Genomic DNA, 14,508 nt, shown 5'->3' on the forward strand with positions numbered 1-14,508 from the left:
GCATGCATTTCAAATAAGTTTATTCACCACCATTTACCAAGGTCACTTAGAAAGGTCACGGAAAGCGCTGAAGTGGACCCCCCTGTAGATGTGGGAATGTGCCTACCATGAAAAATAACCGTTTTGTTTTGCTTTGACAATTTCACTGATGAATGATGGCAGGAATGTCTCCGGACTGAAAACACGTCAATCACCGCATGCTAACTCGTTCAATTGTAAACTTCTAAAAACAGTTGGCGGTAAGAAAACACCAACGCTTTGAATTTACCATCCGGACATCTGAATAATTTTTATGTCTTTAATTTTTATCTAAAAATACACATATTTGTGTAAAGCTAAACAACTCGTACTGTAAATTTTTAAATTCATAATGCAACCTCAAAGCAGCAGTGCTGTCAAATTATTGCTAATGAATTATCAATATAAAGGTTTTCCTACAGAGAGCATTTTTGTTTTACAAAATTTGTCCAATTAATCAATCAAAATACAGAAAATTAATATTTTCCCATTTTAAGTTTGCCTGATACCAACTTTGAGGTTTTTTTTATTGCACAGGCGTTAGCATGCTGCTAGCATGCTGCTAGCTAGCAAGAAAGATGCAACCAAACGCAGGATTGCACAGCAAATTCACCAGATTTAAAACATCATTGTTGGCACATATTTACGAACCTGTCCGGTGACATTATGGGAGAAAAAAAAAATCATTTCCAGGTCTTGTTTAATTTGTTGCCACGACTTACTTGTAGTCATGACTTAAGTTGTTCCTATGAGTAGTTAACGAATTAAACAAGTCGTGATCGATGACTTAATTACTAACTAAATAGAAAACTTGTTCAAATTAAGTCAATCCCATGAAAGAAAGAAGTATGGGAGTCATTCCTACAAAATAAACAAGTTTTTCCCACGAATTATTATATTTACGTCGTTCCCATGAATTATTAAGTGGTTCCTATGTATTAAACAAGCTGTGCCCACGAGTTATTACGTTGTAATCACATTAATATTTTCTTTCCCCATATCGCCAGACGGGCTTCGTACATATAGGAGTACACGAGACTTTACGAGCACAGTGTTGAAACTTTGGTATTGCCCTTACTTGATAACAGAATATTATGCAGCTTGCTTTGCCGGTCAAATAAACGATCAACAGCAAACATTATTTTACTACAGAGGATTCTGGATACTGTTGCAGAGATTAATATCACTGGTGGCTAATTCATAAGAAATGTTCAGAACCACAAACAGAACCTCCAAAGATCTTAAAACGACTGAAGTGTTGCAAATCAGATGTGCAAACTTGCTTTGCTTTGAGAACAAAAAGCACAACAGACTACATTATGAGTAAGTGTTTTATCTAGTGTCAGCTACAGCGTTGTTTGGGCTCTTAAGTATCAATCACTCATGTTTTTTTATTTTTCCGTAGAGCATATAGGCTATAAGAGAAAGAAAATGCAGCTTCAGCAGATGGAATACCTTGGCACAATGCAAGGCGTTTGCAAAACAGACAAAAGGAGGCAAGGAAGATTTTGCATGTTAGCTTCTGCTATAATGCCAACTCAATCTCCACTGTGCGTATTAACGCATATAAAGGTATATTCTGTGTTAGAATTCATCAATGTGTAGTTATTTATAAATGTTATTAGATGGAGCCTCAAATATTCAAGGATTTCAGCTATTGGTGGGCAGATGTGGTTCGTAACCCCTGGAGAAACTGTAATTATTTCTGAAAAACTGACCATGATAAGGTTTTGTTTGAGCTTTTGGTGAACAGAATAAAATCTTAATGGATTATTTATTTTTTTAAGTTAAAAATCAAACGACATGAGATCCCGTTTACTTTCATGATAGTTTATCTCATTAAAGTAATTTTTGTCCGTTTGAGTCAAGCAGAAAGGATTTCAGACGCAGTCAGCTCCTCAAACTGCATACAGATTGTGACCCTTGCACTAAGAAAAACTCAAATTCTCCTCAATTTTTTGTTTTCCTAATAAGTTTTAGTAAGGCAAAAGGTGACTCATTTACGCTTCTGAGAATGTGACACACTGACCTTTTTCACCACGCTGTCCAGGGTTTCCGGACGGCTGATGTCAAAGCAGATGAGCACAGCGTCCGAGTCGGGATACGCCAACGGCCGAACGTTGTCATAGTAGGCCGAACCTACGGGGTCAAAAACACACACAGAGATATTTCCTCAGATGGGTTTTGGTTTGTTTTGTTACTCCGGCGAAGACTCGAACAATGGAGCACATTCAGAAGTAACAAATATGATTAGTTCAACTCGGCCCCTTGTTTACATCCGGAAATTTCGCGCATGCGCACAACACTGGAAGGCATAAAGACATGCTATCGTTGCCGCGGTAGAAGAATCCCGTTAACTAAATGAAACCTTAAGTTTAATTTAGGTTTAGGTTTCATCTAGGCACTAATTGAGGTATTATTAATTTAGTGCTATGCTCCTCAGCAAAAGGGAAAATGGCGCGGGAAAACCGTGGAAAAATAACTCAAAACCATTTTCCCCCCTCACTCTTGTGTGTCCGCTATGCTCGAAGGCATAGCGGACACACATAGCAACTGGCAACAACGCTACTATGCGTCAGGATTTAACACAAAAGAAACTACTCAAATATTTTCCTCACGAAAAACAGGACATTCAGTTCTTTACAGTATTATGTTTAGGCTTGATGTTGTTTTTGTGATTATTAATAAGTGATCGCTGTGGTAGATTAGCTGCCGCTGCTATTAGCTAATCCAGCACAGCTGTGGTAGATTAGCTGCCGCTGCTATTAGTTACTCTAGCACAGCTGTGGTTGATTAGCTAACGTAAACACCTGCTCTACTGATGATCTGAGTTGGTGTTTTTTAACTGAACACCATATTCTGCATGTTACGGTTGTCAAGGTGTAGCCATAACATGTAGATGTGATGCTATTGTTTTCTTACTTAAAACTTTTTTCTGACCTTGTTATCTTTGTTGTAGTGTAGACTATTAGTAGAAAAGCATACGTCCCCTTTTTCTTTGTATATCAGGCATACATTTAAGATTTAGCGAGTGATATTGATAACAGTTAAAACCAATGGTAGTCATCGGCATCCATCAGCTTTTTGCCCAACATCAGGGAAATGGGGATGGATCCTGTGACGTCATGCTGCAACTGGACTACAAGTGGATGTGATTTATTGCTTTTGAAGCAGACATGTGACAGGGACATAATGAGCAGCTTGAACAATGAGTCACCTGGTATTTCAGAGTGGCACTTTTTTTTGGCGCTGGCCCAGACTGAATTGGGCATTGTGACCAGGGCAGGGGACACATTCCGATCTGGAGACAACAACGTTCCCTTTGCATTTTTTCCCAATTGTCCGCACTAAGTGCCTTTGTCACCAAACACAGAGCTTTGTAAAGTTAACAAAAACATGTTCAGCAGTATATTCCAATGGAACCCAACTGGGGGAAAAAAACCTCCTACACAAAAATGTGAGTTTCAATGTTCTCTTAAAGCGACAGATTGATTTATGGTAACCAGACATTTCAATATTTGGGTTTGATTTCATATATTGACCAATAAACTAATTTGTGCAATTTACACATTTGTGCTTCTGGACTTTTCTTTGGTAAAAGAAGGAAAAAGTTACTTTCAGAAACTTTAATTTTATTATTATTCAGTTGTTTGTGACTAAATTAGACATTTGCTCTACATTTAAATCTTGTTTTTGAAACGGCTCGTTTCCCAGACACCAATAAACATTAACTTATTGCAACAACAACAAAACGGCGGGGTGTTTTTATTACACAGTTGAGACACAAATAAAAGAAAAAAAAACATGTAAATGATGAATTTTGTATAATAGATCCCCTTTAAACTGAAGGGTTTAGTTTTATTATATTCTCTCCTCTCTGACTCTTAGCAAACAGCCATTTTCCCCTCTGTGTTTTAGTATCTGATAGATGCAGAAAGTGGAAGTTTTTTGACAGTGTCATAAAATGCAACGGTTTCCTCAGAGTCCCTTAAACACACACACCCACACACACACACTCCGACAGCTGTAGCTCAGCATCAACTTTGATCAAACGGAGGCATATAAAGTTTCACTCCTTGTCCTTTGAGCTTTTAAACTTTCTCTCTAAATATTCCTGAGTGTTTTTTTGTGTTTTAGAGCCCAAGGCCTTTTTCATCTGCAGCAATTTGCCACACTTGTGGGTCAAACAGAAAATAAAAATAGTATGCAATAAAACAAGAGATCCAACCGGTGCAATCTTCAATTTATTATGGGACACACTCATCTGGGCAGAAGCCTTGGACACCGTAAAAGAAGTCATCTGCAGAGCTGCTGAGTTAGTACTTTTCCAAGAAGTCCACATCTATGTAGGCTGCGGCTGAGAAGAGTAATGTTTTCTATTCAGGTCTCAGCTTGAGCAGAATATAGCAACAAATGATCAACCCGCTTTTGCCCTCACAGGTAGATTATGACACAGAGATCTAACTTGCATCTGATTCATCACAGGAGAGACAGTTCAGTGGTTCAGGGTGGATATTTTATAATGTGTGAGTTTACAGTCCTTACGTGAAGAAGAAAATAAGTAAAATAAGAGTTATGTCAAATGAATGAGCTGCAGCATACGTTGCCTTATTTCAGAGGATTTAATGTTCAGAACCACAGCTCTGGAAAATATCAAGAGACCACTTAAAATGATCAGTTTCTCTGATTTTACTCTTTATAGGTTTATGTTTGGGTGAAATTAACATTGTTTTATTTTATGACTAAAATCCCAAGCAAAAACTTAGTATTTATTTGCAGAAAATGAGAAATGGTCAAAATATTGAAAAAGATGCAGCGCTTTCACACCTCAAATAAAGTTCATATTTATGTATGAATATGAACTAATAATGTTAGTTCATATAATGTTTTAACTCAGGAAGAGTTCAGGAATCAATATTTGGTGGAATAGCCAGGAGGTTTTATGCTTTTAATTTTTTCCAAAGCTGCAAAAGCTCCGCCTCCGAGACGCAGTGCCTCCTCTGAGCTGCAGGTTCCCACTCAGCTCCTTCAGACTAGCCAGCAGCAATTAGCAAACACCTGGTGGAGCTGTGCATCAGCCGAGCTCATTAGAGGAGCTCCTTCTCAGTGAAACGCTGGTAAAAACGTCGTTAAAGGGTTAAAAGCGGCGCGAGTTTCAGAAAGAGTAGGAGTTTTTTTAAAGAGACAGATGCTGAATACTGAAGTCACATTTCTTTTCAGTCATATTTATTATACATCACATTTTTATACCAACTGAAGGTAACATATTGTGCTATGGACAGGCACTTTGCCTGGAAAACACATAATACCGCTCCTTTAAACAAACGGAGTGGAGCAAATCACATGTGCAAACTTGCTTTCCTTTGAGTTCAGATCCTGAAAGGACAACAGTGAGGCGAAGAGTTTTGTCTCGCCTGTCAGCTGCAGCATTGTCTGGCCTCTCGGTATCAATCACTGACAGAAATGTTCCAGCTGGTTCACACGCCACGCCTCGTCTCTTTTTCACCAGAAATTTAAAAAGTTGTAAACAGAAATATTACATAAGGTGCAGAAAGTTTAAGGATTGTCTGCAAAATGTAAGTTTTTCCAGAATTATCAGTCAGCAGGGATGGAAAGAAATTACTTACATTTACTCTCATTGCTGTAATTTGGTAGAATTTTTGTAAAACCTCGACTTTTACTTTATTGTGAGCTTATTTTGAGTATTTTACTCAAATCTGAAATCGTATCTGTTGAGTAAAAATAAAAACAAAATACACAAAAACATTTGTTTATTTAACATTGATAAACAGTAAAATTGTGACTAGACTATAAAACAATTCAAATTATTGATTTGATGGGAAGTTGCTGTAAATAAATTAATCAGTGAAAACAGTAATTTGTACATTTTACAATTGTAGATTAATTATATATGTTGATCTTATGTTCATTTTAGGGAAAAAATTTTCCCTAGAGTTAAAACATTTTGTTTTACAGTGAAACAGAATTTATGCTGTTTTTTTACAGTGTAGCAAAAACAAACAAAAATCAATCAGAAGTACATATAATACCTCACAAATATCCACAATGCCACATGTTGCATTTTATCTAAAATTAAAAACGGTTTTAGACCAGTATTTCCTCTTTCACTATGTAAAATCTACGAGTGAAACTTTCTTCTGCTCACAAAAAATAAACTTAAAGTAACATTTTAATGAGGACAGAGAGATTAGCTCTTAGAGTAACTAATTTACCAAATTTGATAAATTTGGTAAATTTGGTCTGCAACATCAAACTTCATGCAGAAAGAAGCCAAGCTGCGAATCAAAAATGCTTTTTCAATTCTGTAAAACTAATAGAGTAATAAAAAACATTTTTAAATATATGAAAACGGTAATTAATGGGGGAAATCGATAACTTCCTAGGAATAAATTATCTGTTTATAAAGTTAACTAAAACATACTGAAATTATAGATATAGTATAATTTATTTTTGCATTTCTGAATGTTTTTATCAGCCTTTTGAGCTAATGTGAAATTGATTTCTTTTGTTCACACCGTCAGTAAATTAAGTCACTTCTTTGGTTGTTCAAACATATTTTAGTATATTTTGATAATCACTTTGACCTTTGTGAATTCTGCACCTAAAAATAAACCAAAGTATGAAAAAAAAAACTAAAACTCTAAACAATATTGAACTAATAAAAACTAGAAAATACACTCCAAAAATTAACTGAATTACTCAAAAATCACAACGAAACAAAAACAAACAACAAAACTATTACAACCCTGCGAAGCACAGCAAATTAGGAAAGTGAATTTAATTTTCCTGACATTAAATTTGGAGAAAATTACATGTTAATATTAAAATACATTCATATCGATGTTAATGCCATATTATATGTTAATAAATAATCCTATCTTAGATTAGTTTTAGGAGGCAAAGTAAATAATGACATTGTGAGAGTTTATAATTGAAAAGCTCTGATGATGATGAATAAATTCAAGCCGGACTGAGAGCCTCGCGGCTCCATGAAGTCTGCTAATCCTCGTCGTCGTTAATGTTTATCGATCCTTTCTGAAATCCTGCAGCCTCTCCAGGGACGATTCCTGCTGCTGCAGCAGGACCGGTCCATCTGTCTGCGTCCAAAACGCTCTGATCCGATTCATAAAAACGCCCCAGAGCCGGGGGGCCGGTTCGTCTCCGGGGTCCAAATGTGTCGATATACCAGCATCTACTTGTGTTTCCAGAAGTCACAGATTGGTTTGTAAATCAGGGAAATACAAACCTGATTTACAGGAATCAGACATTTTTATGTCTGGTTTGTGTGGATCAGAAGGAACCAGTCAGACTGAAGTATTCACAGGTCAGGAAAATACTTGAATGTTAAACAACAAATTAGCTTTCCTTTTTGCATCCATTATTTTCTGTGTTTGGATCAAAAATTATATCAGTTAGCAGAAACCAAAATGGAAAATGTCTCATTTTCTGTTTTAAACAAAATAAAAATAATTAAGTCTGCTTTCCAGTAAAAGTTGCTTAAAGACCTTTAAGCATTTTACATTTATATAAAACTACATTTGGTCTGTAAAAATCTTCCTTAAAGGAATTAAAGGGTCAGTTTGTATCAGCTGTCTGTGCTGGAAAGCAAAACAACGGTTAGATTTTGTGTTTTTGCAGTGATGCCAATTAAATTTTTGTCTGGTTTCTAATACAAATATCTTAGTGCACTTGAAATAAAACAAAACTTAAGTACAAGTAACTTTTAAGCAAGATATAGGAGCTTATTTTAAGCCGATAAAGTAAAGTACTATTTCCACTTATAACACGGGAAAATGTCTTGTGGACAAATCTGACACTGAAACTTGTACTTTTTAAATAAATATTCAGAAATGATTGACTTTATAAAAGCTCCTTTAACTTGCTGAAAAGTTACTTATGTTAGTTTTGCTTTATTTCAAGAGAACAAAGTTATTTGCACTAGAAAGTGTACAGAAACAGTTGGTAAGCTGTTGTTTTTTATTAGATCCTTGCAGAGGGAGAAATAATTTTTGAGTTCAGACTCAAATTTTATGCTGGTGCAACTAGATTCATCTGTGCAGAAGCTGCAGGTCTTTGCCGGAGCTTAAAAGTAAGAGATAACAAAAAACGGCGGATTTCCTGATCCAGGAAGAAGATGAGTGGATGAAACTACCACTTATCATATCATCTCACATAATTAACTCTGAAGAGCTAAAAGCAACAGCGCACCATTCAGTTCTGCTTTTTCTGAATGCAAATGGTTGGAAGTAAAAACCGGGAGCGAGTTCTGTAAGGAAATTTGTGTAAAAGCTGAAGTATTAGTGGCATCATGAGTCCGTCAGTGGGTAAAATGAGAGCTGTAAATCTGAGAACAGGAATGCTTTTTGTAAAAAAGTCTCAGCAACGAGCAACATGACAGTCAGCTGGAAAAAAACAGCTTGATTTGTTTGTTTCTTTGTTTCTGGAGGAAGCAGGAAACAAATTAATGGCTCTGATGGGGAAGTTTGACGAAGGTTTGCTGCTTTTAGGCCGATCTGCAAGAGATACGGAAAGACTTTACGTCTTTTCCAGGAGGGTCGTATTTCCCTCAGTGCGCTTCGCTAGAGAGAAATAAAACACGTTTTACAAAACTGCCTCCTTTACTGGAGGAATCCTTCATGTAATCCTGGTTTTAGGTATTCAAGTCACACTTTGTAGAGACTTTTACATAACTTTTCAGTTACACGTCACCGTTAGCAAAAAAAGAAATAATTTTTCTTTAAAAAAAGAGACTTTTTTATTGCAGCTTTAAAGTTTTTTTATTTATTTAATCAAAAATTGTATTGATTAAATTTGTATTAGCAATTTTTTTGTAAATGTTGAGGTTTTTTTAATATAATTTGACGGAGACCATTTTTTATAGCAGCTTTAATACGACAAAGATTTTTTTTAAATTGTTAATTTAATCAAAAATAGTAAAACACTTTGATTTACTTTTTATTAGCAATTTTTTTGTAACTTATGTGATTTTTGTTTTTTTCATAAAATGTAATCTCAACACAAGGATCATCCCTAATAAGAGTGATTGTACATAATAGATTTACAAAAGTAATTAATAAAAATAAATAATTTACATAAATTGCTGTCATATAATAAATATGTTTAGGTAATTTTTAAAAACTTTACAGATAGCATATAATTCTACTAAAATTTGGAGAAAAGGGAGAATCTGAATAAATGCTGTTTTTAATCTGTGCTACTTTTGTTTTTCTAAATCTGAAAGTTTTTTTTTTTTTATTTTATTTTTGGTTTTCAAGAGAGAAATAATTAAATGATGCTCTTGTGACGTTTAAGTTTAAAACATATCAATACAGTGCCCTCAACAATTTTTACCAGAAGATCCCTAAAAGCCTTAAAATTAGCCATACAATCCAGTTTAACTTCCCAGTTCCTATAAATGTTAAAAACTAAAATGTTCTGTAAATAATCTTCTGATTATCCAGTCAGCTCAGTACCAGTTATTTTGCTCAAATCAGTCCAATTCAAATGATTTTCTTCAGTTCTTGTATTTTTCTTGTTATTGTAAAAGAAAAAACTATTAATTTGTGTTGAATTATTTCTTACCACGGGATCCAGACACTCCCTGCTGAAGCATCTGGATGTTTTTCCTCGTGAAACAAAGTTTCGCCCAGTAAAACTGGCAAAACAACAAAACAAATTCTTTCTTTCCAGCTCATGTCCCATCAACGACCTCAGATGACATCATCATCTGGATTACCTGGAAGGGGGCGGGACTAGAGAGTCATTTACAAAGAACCACAGGCCATGATGGCTGAGTTACAGGTAAACACAACCGAGTCAGAGGCATCGTGGGAACTGTAGGATTAACGCCATCGAGAATTACAGGTAGAGGCAGAAAATATTCGCCTCCACCCAACTACTAGCTTAAAAATGATTCAGAACAAACCTTAAGCTTTTAATCCTTGTAGTCATAACAGGATCAACATAGTTTTGCTATAAGATCATTTGGATATTCTAAACTCGATTAGCAGCACAATTAGAAACTTGTACAATAAATCTGTTTTAACAGTATAAACTAGTTTTTAGAGCCATTTCATTTAAATGTATTTAACTTACGTAACTAATTATTAATAATTTGGCTAATTAATATGCAATTTATCACTTTCCCCACTGAAAATGATTTTTTTTTTTTGTGAAATAGACAATAGTAACTGTTTGCAATAAAAACCAGAATATGATCTGCTTGGGTTGCTAGGTGACGGGCAGAATTCCATGGGGGTTGCTAGGTAACGGGCTGGGATTTGCTGGGGTTGCTAGGTGATGGACAGTGCCTCCTGATTTGTAATGTTATTTTCCAAATGTTTTTGAAGAGTAATTTTCCAGACACCAAAAAACTTTAACTTATTGCCAATAAGTGGTCAGCTGTTTTTAAAAAAATATATAATTTTTGGTTCTTGTTTATAGAAGAAGTAAAGACCCAAATGAATGTACAAAAACATGAAAAATTTAAATTTTGCATAATTGATCACTATAAATATTAGTCCTATTTAATGTTTTAAGATATACTTGTGTAAAAATTTTGCCAATAAACCTAATTTACTGTGTGGATTGGATCATTTTTATGCATAAACAAGAATTTAGATTTTATTTCCTGTAATAAATGGCAAGAGTTTTGAAGGGAAGTTACAGTCCAATAAATCCTGAAATCCCCAGTGCTTTTTTTTTTTTTTTTTTTTCTAAATTAATAAATAAAATAAACACGGGATGAAAAAACCCACAGTTAAAAACAACTTGAGTAATTTAAGATTTAGTATGGGAAGTATGCAGGTCTGAAACTGAAATGGTCACTTTAAGAAAAGAATGAGAACACAAAGTGAAACCTTCAACCAGTCTAATACCAGATTTTTTTTTCATTTTGCTACAAACCATCTGGATTTGGCAGAAAATCTCTTTGTGATGCTACATTTCTTGCTCAGTAGGCCCAGAAGGAGAGCGCTGCCAGTGAGCTTCGCTTAGCAGGAATCCCTAAAACTAATAACCGAGGGAACAGATTGCATCTGGGCATCTCCTCTTCACGTTAAACCTCCTGGCTCCTCTCTGCAGCTCCAGCGCTGCCTCATGTTCTCCTCATACATGGAAACCAGAATGCTTATGAATGTCTGCATAAGCAGAAAAACGGGCTGCCGCATCAGAAAAACAGAGACGTTGAAGGTTGAACTGATTGTTCACAGTCTTGCATCATAAATAAGGAAATGATTGAGTCTTTAGTGGTGGGAAAAACCCTTAGGTTCCCTGTGTATTAATCAAAACAAGGTGCATTGTCTCGTTCTCTCTGCTAGTAATGAACCAACTATCTGCTCTGAATCATTACATAGTAATAAACTGTTGTTTCTCTCATCAGTTTATACATTTTATACCATCAGAACCTTAAAATATCAAAGTTTAAAGGCACATGTAGATATTTAAAGGGTAAATAATCCCAAATCAACTTTTGTTTTGGCTGGTAATGGATTATTTAGGGCTCTATCTTTACGTTTTAAGTTTGTTTAGTTCCACATTATTTTGTGTAAAAATGTCTAGATTTGTCAATTGTTGGTTTTTTGATAAAAAGTAGATAACGGGGTTTGAAAAGTCGCAAACTATAGCAACAAAGTTTATAAGTAAGCCACACTGTTTCTCTTAGCCCTTTCATTCATCCCAAAAGTTGGCCACGCCCCTCAGTGTATCTTGGCCCCGCCCACTTTCTGGAAGTGTCCAAAATTTGTCTGGGGAGGGATCATACTTTCATATTAGGGATATTTACACTTTAAGTTATTTTAAGTTTAAAAAAATAGATTATGTAAAAAAATATCACTTTCTGTAAGTTTACAAGTTTGTATAAGCTACATGAACCACTCACCTATTTGTAGTTTAATATTCACAGATTTTTTCTATCCGGAAAATTAACATTTTTTGCGTTTTTTTTTTTACTTCCATTTGGGTTTCTACTGTTTCTAAAAACAACCCCAGTGCTCAGAAAAACCTCAATAAGTGAATTTTTGGCAATAAGTTAATGCTTTTGGTGTCCGTTTCAAAACCCCCCGGAATTTAGCATCACAAATCAGAAAAGTACCTGTTACCTAGCAACCCCAGTGAAGTCCAGCTCGTTACCTAGCAACCCAAGCAGAGCTGCAGCAAGTTTGCTTTAGCTGGTTTTACTGCCGTATGCACTTTGAAATGTTTTTTGTTGACCTACGATCCAGAACCCATTTGCTGCTTTCTTGTTGACTGTGCAGGAGGCTCTACTTCTGCTTTTCAAAGATGTATGACTGTACAATTGTGCATCCATTTGCAGCCATTTTCACATGTGAGTGTAAATGTTGAGTTGGAGTCATGATCAGCAGCAGTTAATTTAGATTTAAAGTGACAAGAGAAACTGATGAAACTAAAATCCCATTATCTAAGAATGATTTTGTTCAAAACATGTAATGAAAATGTTTTAAATGGACGCATCCTAACCTGTTCATGGAAACATATTAGGTCACCTTTAAGTTCTGGCTACATCTGGGACATTTTAGATATTTAGGTTTAGCTTATTTTGAGTTATCAAATTCAAGCAAGAGAAAAATTTAATTGAATCTGTGTTTGTGAAGCTGTTTTAGGAGAACATTTGAATCTCTTGTGATATGTTTGAGTTTAAAAGCAAATGTTAGTAACAACATGTTGGTAATGATGAGGTTTGACTGGGTCTTCCTCTGGGAAGGGGAGTGGAGTCGCATCTGGGCCATTGATTTTCAATGTACTCTTGTTTTCTAATGGGCTGCATGAGCAGAAGACGATCTGACCATGAAATTCCCCCGATTCTTATTCACTCCTCTTTCACTCCTGATTACTCCAAAACTTCATCCGTTTTGCCACAGATAAACTCACAACAGCAGCTTCTTGGTAAAAGTTGAGCTGCTTTCTGTCACGTCTGGGCTGCGCTTTCAAGGAGCCGCCACGTAAGTGGGGTCATAAAAGTGGCTCATGAATGAGTGATGGGTTCTGGAGGCAGTCTGTGCCGTAGACGCTGCTGACCTGCATGGATAATCGCATCCAACTGGCAACTGAAAGGGCAGACGGGGCCAGAGATGTTTGCACAGCGTGAGCATCCATGTCCGCCAAATCCTCGAAACGTTTTCAGACGCAGCGATTCAAGGTTTCAACGTGAAACTCAACCAGTTTCTCAGCTCACTTTTCAGATAAATATATATTTTTTGTAGCTTATTTCAATGTAGGATTTCTGCATAAAGAACAAGATGGATTAAAATTATTCATTGCAATTACAGCTCATTTTGCAAACATCTGCTTGTTTGGACTCGTGTTTCTGGATTTCAGTCAAATTTCCTGTCTTGATTCAGCTGCGGAGAAGCATTTCGCTCTTAAGATGCTAATTTCTCCTCCCATATTTACCAACATGCCGCTAATTGAGCCTTTTAAATAAGTGGAGGAGGCGTTTGAAGCATTTTGTCCTGAAAACAGCTGCCTAAAGCGAATGAAATCAAAACATGGAGCTAAAAAACAGTTTAACTCTCTGAGGGAATGAACTAAACCGAGTGAAATAATCTCCTCTTACGAACTAAACAACGCTGATTATAGCAATTACACAGTTCTGAGGAAAACTATTTGGCCCTCTACAGTTTATTTTTCTCTCATTTAATTTTTTACATGCTCAGGATTTTCTTCATTTCAGACCCTACAAATGACTTTACATTTATAAAAAATTACATTTTTAACTGTTTTTTCCAGATTTTGAATCTCAATTCCATTTTTTTGTTGTTTTTTTGCGTTCAAAAAACAAGTTAATTATATGAGACAGAAGAAAAACGTAAATGTCAGACAACAGAAAGTAATAATAGACGCCGCTGTTTATCAAAATGGTTTTGTCACAAGATCATAACAAGACGAAGAAGCTAAAAAAAAAAAATTAAAAAGCAAAGCTTTCACTGCTGTTTCAACCATTGTTTACTAGATGTAGATAATAACTATGGACCAGAAGAATTTCTTTTTATTTACTTATTTCAGTTATTTGTGACCAATAATGTAAAAGTTTCAGATTCCGATGCACTGTTGTTAAAATTGAGCAAGATTTATATGGATTCAAGGTCTTTCAAACAAGAAATAAAGTTTAGGAATAAACTTTTCTTAAAACAGAAACAAGAGAGTTTCACAAAAGGAGACAATTATCTATAACACTGCAGCTTTTGGTGCAGAAAACGACTGCAAAGCGTAAAGATTTACTGATAAATTCATCAAATTACCCAGGTAAAAGTCTCATTTTAATGCTGTTACATGATTATTTATAATTAGACTCTGGGAAATGTTGTCATAATTAGCCCCAGGCGATGTAAAGGTCACCTGTTATGATCTAATATGTGACCTTTTTCAAACCTCACATTGGAAAATTGGCTGATTATTGACTACAGCAGTGAAAATATGTTAATAGCGAGACTCGGTAAACATTCACTTTGT

The 14,508-nt window shown here is 35.4% G+C and overlaps 1 protein-coding gene across 1 annotated transcript in view; it reads right to left on the reverse strand.

Moving 5' to 3' along the window:
- The window catches only part of LOC106948322 (rho-related GTP-binding protein RhoN), a 33,653-nt gene that overhangs the window by 7,096 nt on the left and 12,049 nt on the right, over positions 1-14,508 (reverse strand). Inside the window, exon 3 of the mRNA XM_015033927.1 lies at positions 2,048-2,157. Within this exon, the coding sequence (XP_014889413.1) occupies positions 2,048-2,157 (110 nt within the window). The remainder of the gene's footprint in view (positions 1-2,047; positions 2,158-14,508) is intronic.

Source organism: Poecilia latipinna, unplaced genomic scaffold (assembly GCF_001443285.1).
Source record: "Poecilia latipinna isolate Pla-1442-1.1 unplaced genomic scaffold, P_latipinna-1.0 Scaffold282, whole genome shotgun sequence".
NCBI lineage: Eukaryota > Metazoa > Chordata > Actinopteri > Cyprinodontiformes > Poeciliidae > Poecilia > Poecilia latipinna.